This window comes from Stenella coeruleoalba (genome assembly GCF_951394435.1).
Source record: "Stenella coeruleoalba genome assembly, chromosome: 17".
NCBI lineage: Eukaryota > Metazoa > Chordata > Mammalia > Artiodactyla > Delphinidae > Stenella > Stenella coeruleoalba.
The window spans coordinates 66,319,713-66,331,799 of record NC_137163.1 but is presented as its reverse complement, the minus strand read 5'-3'; the positions used below and the strand labels follow the sequence as shown (position 1 = coordinate 66,331,799).

Sequence of the window (12,087 nt, the reverse complement as noted above, 5' to 3'; positions counted from 1 at the left end):
GCAGGCTCAGTAGTTGTGGCACACGGGCTTAGTTGCTCTGCGGCATGTGGGGTCTTCCTGGACCAGGGATCGAACTCGTTTCCTCTGCATTGGCAGGCAGACTCTTAACCACTGTGCTACCATGGAAGTCCTCCTCTTAACCATTTTCAAGTGTACAATTCAATAGTGTTAAGTACATTCACATTGTTGTGCAACCAATCTCCAAAACTCTTTTCATTCTATAAAATTAAAACTCTATACCTATTAAACAGTAACTCCCTAAACCCCCAGCCCTTGGCAACCACCATTCTACTTTCTGTCTCTATGAACTTGACTGCTCTGCGTACTTCATATAAGTGGAATCATACAGTATGTGTCTTTTTGTGATTGGCTTATTTCACTTAGCATAATGTCCTTCCTCACTGTTCATCTGTGTTGTAGCATGTCTCAGAATTTCCTTCCTTTTGAAGGTTAAATAATATTCCATTATATGTATATCCACCCTATGTCTATCCATTGATCTCTTGTTAGACATTAGTGTTGCTTCTGCTTTTTGATTATTGTGAATAATGCTACTATGAACATAGGTGTATAAATGTCTCTTTGAGATGCTGCTTTCAATTCTTTGGGGGTATATACCCAGAAATGGAGTTGCTAGATCAATAGGTAATTCTATTTTTAATTTTTTGAGGAACTGCAATACTGTTTTCATAGCGACTGCACCATGGTCCATTCCCACCAACGGTACATAAGGGTTCCAGTTTCTCCACATTCTTGACAATATTTGCTGTTGACTGGTTTTTTGATAATAGCCATCCTAATGGGTGTGAGATGTTCTCTAATTGTGGTTTTGACATGGTTTGTTTTGGTTTGATTTTTTACTTACATGTGATTATGTTTGCCAAATATTGAATAAATCTTCACCTAAGCAGAACTTTTGCACCTGTAACACTGCAGGCGTTTTGGCTTCTGTGCTTCCAGAAGGATATAACAGACTGAGAAAAGGCTTAGGAAAACAGCTACAAAAATTGTAATAGAATACTTTTCCTTTTGGAAAAGAATAAAATAATTGTATCTCTTTGTCTGGAAAGACAAAGGCTAAGAAGGATTGTAATCCAAGTTTATGAAACAAGCTGGGAAGGAAAGCTCTTATTAAGTAGGACTGGGGCCCCTCCCTCAACTTTGAGGACAAATAAAGTAAACTAGTCCTTTGTGAAAGGAGTGAAACACATGAGGCATTTACTAATAAAAGTGCTAGAACCTCATATATGGATAACACTTTATCTTTTTCCAAAGAACATTTATTCTCATTATTGCATTTTACTGTCATTCCACCCAAGTTGGGTGGGTAGGACAGAGATCATTATCCCAGGAGGACACTTGATCCATGGAAAGATTAAGTAATTTAACCAGCGGTCCCTGTACTTCTGGATTTGCTTTTTCCACAACTTGAGAAGTGGTTCAGGTTATGCCTCTACCCGTAAATAGTTCAGGTTTTTAGGCGAAGTGAATGGGTGGAGATTTACACCTTTTTTAAAAAAATTGAAGCATAGTTAGTTTACAATATTCTGTTAGTTTCAGCTGTATAGCAAAGTGATTCAGTTATACATACATATATATCTATTTTTTTCAGATTCTTTTCCCTTATAGGTTATTACAAAATATTGAGTATAGTTCCCTGTGCTATACAGTAGGTCCTTGTTAGCTATCTTTTCTTTTTTTTTTTTTTTTTTTTTGCGGTACACGGGCCTCTCACTGTTGTGGGCTCTCCGGTTGCAGAACACAGGCTCCGGACGCGCAGGCTCAGCGGCCACGGCTCACGGGTCCAGCTGCTCTGCGGCACGTGGGATCCTCCCGGACCGGGGCACGAACACATGTCCCCTGCATCAGCAGGTGGACTCTCAACCACTGTGCCACCAGGGAAGCCCCTATCTATTTTATATATAGTAGTGTGTATATGTTAATCCCAAACTCCTAATTTATCCCTCCCCCTCCTTTCCTCTTTGGTAACCATGTTTGTTTTCTATGTCTGTGAGTCCATTTCTGTTTTGTAAATAAGATCATTTGTATCATATTTGAGATTACACGTATAAGTGATATCATGATATTTGTCTTTCTCTGTCTGACTTACTTCACTTAGTATGATAATCTCTAGGTCCATCCATGTTGCTGCAAATGGCATTATTTCATTCTTTCTTATGACTGAGAATATTCCATTGTATATATATGTACCACATCTTCCTTTTTAAAAATAATGTATGATTGATTTTATTTTTTGTTTTTGGCCACGCCACACGGCTCGTGGGATCTTAGTTCCCCAACCAGGGACTGAACCTGCGCCCTTCGCAGTGAAAGCATGGAGTCCTAACCACTGGACTGCCAGGGAATTCCCAGTACCACATCTTCTTAATTCAGTTGTCTGTTGATGGGCACTTAGGTTGCTTCCATGTCTTGGCTATTGTAAATAATGCTGCTATGAACATTGGGGTACGTGTATATTTTCGAATTATGGGGTTTTTTTAAGCTAGAAAAACACAAATGGACATGATTAACATGAAGTTTGGGATGATGGCTACCATCTGGGGAAGGAGTGGTAACCAAGTACATCAGCAGTATTCATATTTCATTTTAAAATTGAAAATATGTATCTGAAGAAACTGTGATCAAATGCTAAGCTTTGACACAGCTAGGAGACATGTCATTTATTCTGTGTTTCCCTGCACTTGAAAATATTTTACAAATCAAAAAGAAGAAAATCAGAAATGCTCGTGGGACTCCCCTAACTTTCTGAGACTAGAGTCAAAGAGATCAGGCTCTAAATCTTTCCCAAATGGTCCCTGGGTGCCACTCTGAGAAACAAAATAATGAGCTGATTAGAACATTGATCTGGCTCAATGTGGCATTTCTTAAATTCTTAGGAAATTGGACTGGTGCTAACATCTCAGGAACGCTGACCCAATGCTTCTCTTAGATCATAAGGAGAATTAAGAAATCTTAAATGCATGGAAACACTTTGTCTAAAGCAGAGGTCACAAATGGGATCTACAGTCCAGAGCTAGCCCACAGATGTGTTTTGCTTGACCAGCACACTTTTTAAAACCAAGGCAACATTTTAAAAGATCAGGTGATTTGACATGAAAAGAAAAGAAATCCAGATTCCGACTTTTCTTGAAAGTTCAGAAGAATGAGGGCTTACATTCCCATGAGGCAGCCATCAGTTAAATGCTTGAAGGGGAGTCAAAGCTGCCCCCATTAGGTGGGGCGTGTCCTCCCGAGACCCTCACGGTCCCCACCACTCTCCACTGCTCCCCAACACTTAGGCCAAGGATCACTTGTTATTTGCCATCATGCCCATCCTGCCGATTTTCTTATAGTCAGGGGAAAGTTCTGTATACTCACATCTCTATCAAACGTAGAAAACTGGAAAGACGAAAGCTCTGTGATTTTTCTTGTACCTGCCTACCTTCTCTGTCTAGCCTGTAGGCGTTTTTACTTCCATTCCCCTAAAAAACTAGTTCCCACTTTTAATGGCCTTTAGCTCTTTAGGGGAAAAAATAATGAGTCCTAGTGACCTAGAAACATGCCAGACAGATTTATTATCTGCTTCTTGGTCCCTTCTTCCCCCAGCTTGTTTTCCCTCCTCTGGTTTTAGCTGAAACATCTGTTTTTTCTTTCCTACCAACTTCACAGTTTTGGTAGAAAAAGGTATACTGTGTGATCATGTTATCTTTTTAATGCTTTCAGAATTAAAATTTTCAATAGACCAATAAAGCCATTTTTAATATGGGAACTATCACTGTTTAAGGTTCCACACTTAACTGTTGGCACAGGAAAATAGCAGGGGTGTGCTTCAGCACAGGTCATTTACATATTTAAATCATTAACCTTACCCCATCATAAAACAATGGCGTCCAGAAACAACCCTGCACAGTTAATGAGTTGTGTTTGCTTGTCGTTGTCATTCATCAAACCGTGAATTGTTGCGATTCACACGGAGGTGTGTCGCTCTGTGAAGCCAGGTGTGCGTGAATGCCGCATATCTGGGACTTCCTTAAAGGATGACGATGACAACATTTATTATTGAATTTCTGGTTTTGTGAGTTTTTCTGGACATGATGAACAGCCTCGATGAAAATGTTAATGCTTGATAGTATGAAATATTGAATAATCAAATGCTAAGATATTTGAATCAGGAAAGGCAAAGCTTTGTTGTAAAGTTTAACATGTTCGTGAAGTAATCCAGGCTCTCTGTGTGGTTTTGGTAAAGTCATTCCAATTAGTGGGACATTTTCTCCCTTGTGACCTTTTTTCACACACGTGATTTGGGAATACATGAGTTGAAGCCTGTAGAATGATTTAAATTCCTGGCTATGGCTCTGTCTACTCCCAGGAACCTAGCACATACCCCCTCAAAGGACCATTCGTGGAGCCTTGATTTTTAACTCCACCAGAATTGCAAACCTGGCGGATCTTGCCGGATTCCCAAAGAGTGCCACTTCTCCTGACACCGAGCAGTGTCTCGGTCACCGCTGAGCTGTCCGAGCATCCCCACCCCTGCAAGAGCGAATGGCAGAAGTCCCCAGTTCCAGCCTGGAGCTCTGGTGCTGGGACAGCTTTTCTTGGCAGCCCCAAGATTCAGCTGTGGCCTGGACCTTCCCTGTCCTCAAGCCAGCCCAGTCAGCAGTGCCCCCGTGCCAGCTACTGGACTTAATTACGGTCACTTCATAACATCCCTGTCAGGCTTCCACCTCCCAGGACAATTTTAAATGATAATGAAGTCAGGCTTCTTGCTTAAGAGGGGCATGGGGAACAGTGTGTGATGGGTGGAGGGGAACGGATGTGTGATGGGTGGAGGGGAACTGATGTCTCTAAGCCAGCATTAACATTTTATGTCTTGAAGCGTTGACAAAGCAGTTGACCTCTGTCTCAGTCCGTGACGACTGCTCTAACCAAATACCATAGACTGGGTGGCTTAGTGACTTCTAAACAACAGATGTTTATCAGGTAATTACTTCTCACAGCTCTGGAAGCTGAAAAGTCCAAGATCGAGGCTCCAGGAGATTCGGTGTGTGGTGAGGACCCACTTCCTGGTTCATAGGTGGCTGTCTTGTCACTGTGTCCTCACATGGAGAAAGGGGCAAGGGAACCCTCTGTGGCCCCTTTTATGAGGGGCTGATCCCATTCATGAGGGCTCCACCCTCATGACCTAATCACCTCCCAAAGCCCCACCTCCTAATACCATCACCTTGGGTGTTAGGTTTCAACCTATACATTTTGGAAAGACACGAAAGTTCAGTCTATCGCAACCTCTGTATTCTTACCTTAGCTTTGGAATTCAGATGTGATTACAGATAGGGAGATGGAAAATGCAAGAGTAAAGGAAACACGTTGGGGCTGAGGTGATCACAAATTAAAATCGTCGCTCATGCCATTTGCTCGACAGCCCTGCTAACTAGTCCAAGGAGCTATTATTAGCTGCATTTTACATGTGAGAAAAAAGAGGGTAAAGGGCTTGTTCAAGTTCAAGCTCATCTGTGACAAACACCCAGGTGTTTCCCCCCAAGTCCACATCCAGGGCTCTTTCTCTTCTCGTGCTCACCCTCCTAAGCCCCGCTGTGGGAATCTTGGTATGATTCTCTAGCCTTAAGCTTCATGTCATGCCTATGAACTAATTGTTCCGATAACTAAGAATCAACACGATTTGCATTTTAGGCACCAAAGGCCTGAAACCCAAAGAAGTGGGGAGCTTCAGCTTAAAACAAAACTGAGTCCTTCCAGCGATAGGACAAGACATGGTCCCAGCCACTGCTCTCCAGCTGGAGATGCAGAATTATGAGTTGCTTTTTGCAGAATAGTGTTTGGTAGTTTCCCAATGAAATATCAATGGTGCAATCGTACTGGTTGTAGAAGCAGGATGAGGCAGTGTTGTTGGCTAACATGAATCACTGCACAGCCATAAAAGAGAAGAAGGAGTTTTCGCTTACCTTGTTGGAGTGCAGCGACGCGGCAGAGGGAAGAGGTATATGATTCCTGTGCTCCATCATCTGTGTCTACGCAGGGAATCCGAGATCAGAGGCAGCAGTGAACACCAGTGTGACTGTCGGCTTCTGAAGACAGACACGCCTGCAGCCCACTCACCTCGACCTGGGCTCGGGCTACTTTAATCACTTCAGCCCCTAAGAGGGCAGGAGACAGGCTTCAGTGTCTGTTAGCATCTCCCCTAAGAGGCCGGATGAAGCGAGATATGAGATTACAGAAAATGAGACATAGCCTGACTCCAAGCAGACATCATTTCTGTGTCTCAGTCTTGAGAACGTCAGGGTCACAGCCGGGACTCAGCCTAGACGCAGCTTAAGAGCGTGGTCCCTGAGCAGACTGCCCGCCTTTGCATCCGGGCTCTACTGCTTAGGGTCTGTGTGGCCCTAAGCACGTTGTTTAACCCTTCTGCTCCTCAGCTTTATCATCCTTGATGTGAGAATAATAAATAGAAACACCTGCTATGGAAGGCTGTTGTCCGGGTTCGATGAGTTGCTACACGGGAAGCACTTAGAAGTGGGCGTAAAGTAGAAAATCAGTGAGAGTAAAAGTATGAAATCGGTGTTTCCTCTTCCTCTCTGCCCACCTTACAGCCTCGGAAGCGGTCTGAGCCACTTAGATCACTTAAAATGAAGCACCCACTAAAGTCTCTTCCAGCTCGAGGCTTCGCTGGTTCCGTGTCTGGCCTCGAATAGGTCTCCAGGAGTGGGGGAGGGGCCGCGCCAGCATCCTCAGGGAGCTTGTTAGAAATGCAAATTCTCTGGTCCTTCCCGGGTCTTACTGATTAAATCAGCATCTCAGGGTGGACCCAGAAGTCTAGGATTTAACATGGGCTCCAGGTGATTTTTAACGTTGGAGAAGCCTTGTCTCAGAACCTTCTCCTTACTGAGAAACGTGAAGCCACATTCAGGAACCTCACATCCGGGAACCCCGCCGGTGGTGCTACCGTGGTCACAGTACTTGCAGGGACCAAGTGTCTTCATTGTTCCCTTTGACGTGTGGGCCGGTTGGAAGCAGAGCATTTGGAGGGATTTTTTAGTTCCTTGGTACAACCAGCTCAGTCAATGAAGAAAAGAGAGAGATTTAGAATGAGAGGAGAGTCCTGGCTGGGGCAATTATGATGCAAGGGGCTGAGTTTTAGTCCCCAGTTTGTAGATTATTTGACCTTAGATCAGATTTTCACCTCCCATCCTGTGCTGCGGTCCAAATAAGTCTGTAAACTGGAGGTTGCAGCTTTGTGATTCGGGACCTTAGAGAATGGCCTCCAGCTGCATTTTTTTTTTTTTTTTTTTTTAATTTGAGTCCAGCTAGGCTCATAAGGGAACTCTGAGAAGTCATTCTTTGACATAAAAAGACTATTAGGCAATAAAAATTGATCAACAGTGTTTGCTGAGTTTTCCCAAAATTCAAGCTATTACCGTAAGTAATCACTGCAGTTTTCTAAAGAGGAAAGAGTAATAAGGGAGTGGACTTTGGCATCAACCTCGAACTCTCTCCCCACTCCTGCGTCTCATTTCATGTATTTTCTCCAGGCTCTTTCCCCCTGTGTGATCAACAACACAAATATAAAACACAACATTTCTAAAATGCACTTCTTTGATCTTCTGTAGGACATATTTCTTGTTAGTTACTTCTTGAGTAACAGTGAAACCATTACTTTTCCAGCTTTCTTCCCGGGCTGAAAACTGTGAGTCAACTCACAGCCTTCTGATGCATTGCAACATCTCCTGGGTCTGCATCTTAAGAGTCCTTCTATTTTAAAGGCACAGCCCAGTTCAGGTTCTTACCACCCCATGGCCGGGTGGGTTCAGCAGCCTTTTGGCCGTACCCTTGATGGACCAAGCCTATTCCCCACCTACCCCACAATGCACATACTTCCATTGCCATGGCAACACCTCTCAAAGACTTCTTTCTTATCATGTCCTTCATGCCTTTGACAAAGAACTTGCTCTGCCGTCATTTTGTCTATTCTGTCAAATCCAAATATCTCTGCCCAGCCTCCAAGCTATTGGCTAAATCTGCCACCCATTTCATCAAGAGAAGTCTTCATATTCGATTTCATTCCAGAAAATCCACGTGCCATTTTCATCACTCCACTTACTTCTTCCCACCTCCAGTGCACCGTGCATACCACCTTCCCCGTGCTACCCACAGTACACTTCGCCCATCCCATGTTTTCTTCCTCCTTTCCTCCCATTTGTCCTCATCTCCTGTGGCAGAGCTCTTATTAAACATTGCCTCTGGTCCCCGCTGTCTTTATAGGTCCTGCTACTGCTATATCCACACTCACGTCTACCTTGCTTTGCAGATGTCCCTAAGCAATTTTCATATGTAAATTCTCATCTGGTTAGTTTACTGCTGAAGATCAGAGGCAGCAGAGAATTTTCCATTTCTTTTGTTAATGCTACACTTTGGGGGATCAGTCCAGAGAGCTGAGGTCAATAGAATGAATGCTCAGCATGAAGTGGGTGCTCACTACATGTTATCCACTGATGGCAAAAAGGTTGCTTGATCCTCTGAATACAACCAGGGGAGAAAAAGCAGTTAGGAATCCTCCTAACTGAAGCATATTTCAGGGAGCTCTAAGGAGACCCAATTAGAAACCATCTTTTCTGTTTTCATGTGAATGGTAAGAGCTCGTATGTGAAAAAAAACTGTGGTTTTTGGATGGCTGCACGCTTCTCTTCTGCTCTGAATGCTTGCCTGGTTTGCATTACGATTTCCTTCCTTGTTGGAAAGCTACATAGACTTTCTCCCTTTCTTTGGAAGAAGTAGGACCTGTTGGAAATGTGAGGCTCCAGGATTGAAATGCAATGGCCTTGGCTGTAGTGCTCTGTAGTGCATTTCTTGACAGGTCCTGAAAAGACGATTGAACTCTGGCCTGAGCTTTTTTTTTCCTGTAGTATTTGGATGGGTTTCAGCTTCCATGTTTGGCTGGATAATCGAAATAGGTTTTTTTTCCTTCCTCAGCAATCGTATGTACAATTTCATCCTTTACAGTTCAAATGGCACGCTTCACTACTACGCAGATGCTTTTGAATGTGACAGAATCATAGCTCTTTCACAAACAAACAACCCATCTTTTAAAATGACGTGGAAACAGGTGAAAATATAAACTGGTCGTACTATCCTGGTAGAAAAACTGGCAGGTATGTGGTGAGTTTGCTAGAGGATGCGAACTTACATTGAAGATCTTTTTTTAATTAAACACAGGCATTTTGCAAACCAAAACTATAATGAGGTATCACCTCACACCGGTCAGAATGGTCGTCATCAAAAAATCTACAAACAATAAATGCTGGAGAGGGTGTGGAGAATAGGGAACCCTCTTGCACTGTCGGTGGGAATGTAAATTGATACAGCCACTATGGAGAAGAGTATGGAGGTTCCTTAAAAAACTAAAAATAGAACTACCATATGACCCAGCAATCCCATTCCTGGGCACATACCCTGAGAAAACCATAATTCAAAAAGACACATGCACTCCAATGTTCATTGCAGCAGTATTTACGATAGCCAGGACATGGAAGCTACCTAAATGTCCATCGACAGATGAATGGATAAAGAAGATGTGGCACATATATACCATGGAGTATTATTCAGCCATAAAAAGGAACGAGACTGGGTCATTTGTAGAGACGTGGAGGGACCTAGAGTCTGTCATACAGAGTGAAGTTAGTCAAAAAGAGAAAAACAAATATCGTATATTAACGCATATATGTGGAATCTAGAAAAATGGTGCACATGAACCAATTTTCAGCACAGGAACAGAGACACAGACAGAAAACAGACATGTGGACACAGGGGAGGAAGCAGGGGTGGGATGAACTGGGAGATTCGGATCCACATATATACACTACCGTGTGTCAAATCGATAGCTAGTGGGAACCTGCTGTACAGCACAGGGAACTCTACTCAATGATCCATGGTGACCTAAATGGGTGGGATGGGGGGGTGGGAGGGAGGTCAAGAGGGAGGGGATACATGTAGACATATAGTTGATTCACTTCGTTGTACAGCAGAAACTAACACAGCATTGTAAAGCAACTTTACCCCAGTTTAAAAAAAAACAGGCATTTTGGAAGGACTTTTACTTAATTGGAAAACTTCTCCCCTCTTTTATTTCATACGATGAAAACATTCTATCTCGTCATCTCTGCAATGTCTGTGGCATGGTGCGAATGTGGTGGGCTAGGAGTTCTGATGCTCTGTTTTGATGCTCTCTGATAATCTTCAAAGGGCTGCTGGCCTTGGAATCTGCTCCGTCTCTAAAATTCTAGCTTTAGTGATCAGATAAACCTGCTTTTCTTTTTCCTTTGTGATCAAGGAGGGGAGAAGCTGAAATGTGTTTTTATTCTGCAAAATATTTGAGATGGCAGAATCCCAAACGTTGCATTTTGTTCTAGAAACGAGAGCTCGTCAAATGATAGACTCCTTCAGGCTAAGGCAGAGAAATCAACAAGGCAGGGGGAAGAGAGCCCCTGAGTGACGTGACATCGGTGGGTGATCGCGCGGTGCTGTCTGCTAACAACGCTGGCATTGTGCCTTCCAGGGTCCCTGCAAGTCATGAACAAAACCAGAAAGATTATGGAGCGCGAGGGGGCCACCTTCACCAACGCCTTCGTGACGACGCCCATGTGCTGCCCGTCCCGCTCGTCTATGCTCACGGGCAAGTACGTGCACAACCACAACACCTACACCAACAATGAGAACTGCTCCTCGCCCCCCTGGCAGGCAGTGCACGAACCGCGGACTTTTGCTGTCTATCTGAACAGCACCGGCTACAGAACAGGTAAAGGGGGAGCTTTCCAGCCCGTGAACCTCTGGTAGCGCACCTCTGGAAGATGCACTGTATGGTGAAATATATGAAGTTCCAATCGGTCCCTAAGCGGAAGGAGCCGAGGCTTGTGTCTCTCAGCATCCTCTACTTTTCCCTCTGGTTAACATCCCAGAGAGAGGTCCCTTAGAGAAAAGTCAGTGATTCTCAGCAGACACGTTAAGAGAGTGTTGTCCCCATCAGAGCAACCGGCAATTGGAATTTTCCAGGAGAACCTGCAACAGAAGAGTTTTCATCCCATGAACGTGCTTACCTCAACCCTCCAAACCTCCAGGCATCCCAGCGCAGCTTGAGGCTTGTCTTAAATGTTGGCAAATTCTTGCCCATTGGGTGAGAAATCATCAAGCGCTTTGAAATTGCTTAGCACGTACCCCAGGATCTGGGACACGATAGATTATCAAAATTGTTTACTGAATTCGGACGTAACTGAAAGAAATCATCCAGTGAGGTGTACCTTATTCATTCATCTATTTATTTACTCATAATTAATAGGATTGGGAGTTTCTTTAGCTTAGTTTTGGTGACTTTTAGATCTCAAGTGTTCGCCCCCATCTCCCAGGAAAGGAGGGCATCCCAATTGCTACATCTTCTATCATTGTTTAACCTACATAGATGAGCAGTTTGGTTAGTTGGTCTTTTGCAAACTGGGGACCTCCTTCCAGAGAGGTTATGAACATCATACCAGTGTAAGAAAGAAGCAAGGCTCCTTCCTGTCAGGTTGCCCCCAAAACCTTTATTCTCCTAGCGTTTACATGCTCTCCTTGGGTTTTCTGAGCATTTCTTTATGAAAAGAAGCAAAGATATTGATTGAAGGGCTGTGATGAAAAATAATTTTTTCAGAACCAACTAGACGTATTCATAAGAATTAAGGGTGTCATAATTAAAACTTGTTGAAAAAGATTTTCAGGTCTGCAGATTCTCTATTCTGAAGATTTAAAAGGAAAGGATATCAGATCAATGTATTCTCTCAAATCTCTTTTAAAAATGAAATTAACCTTTTCCACTGGACTCAGGAAATACGTGGCCATTTGCTTCTTTGCAGAGCGCCTTGTGCGCACTTAATACTTGTTCTTTATGGATGAAAATATTGATTGTGGGTGTGATAGCACTGTCATCCACAGGCATTCAAGAGCTCCGCTCACAGAAGAAACTCCTCCCATGAGCCTCAAGCGTGTTTGCTTACGCTTCAGAAAGAAACTAGGTTACTCCAAGTGCCCTATCCTGCGTGTGTTTTC

At 43.5% G+C, this 12,087-nt stretch overlaps 1 protein-coding gene across 8 annotated transcripts in view; it reads left to right on the top strand.

Annotated features, from left to right (window-relative positions):
* The window catches only part of SULF1 (sulfatase 1), a 136,137-nt gene that overhangs the window by 65,709 nt on the left and 58,341 nt on the right, over positions 1-12,087 (top strand). For all 8 annotated transcript variants that reach the window (XM_079901244.1, XM_079901243.1, XM_079901239.1 and 5 more), the window contains one exon: positions 10,568-10,807. In XM_079901244.1, coding sequence (XP_079757370.1) covers positions 10,568-10,807 — 240 coding nt within the window. The remainder of the gene's footprint in view (positions 1-10,567; positions 10,808-12,087) is intronic.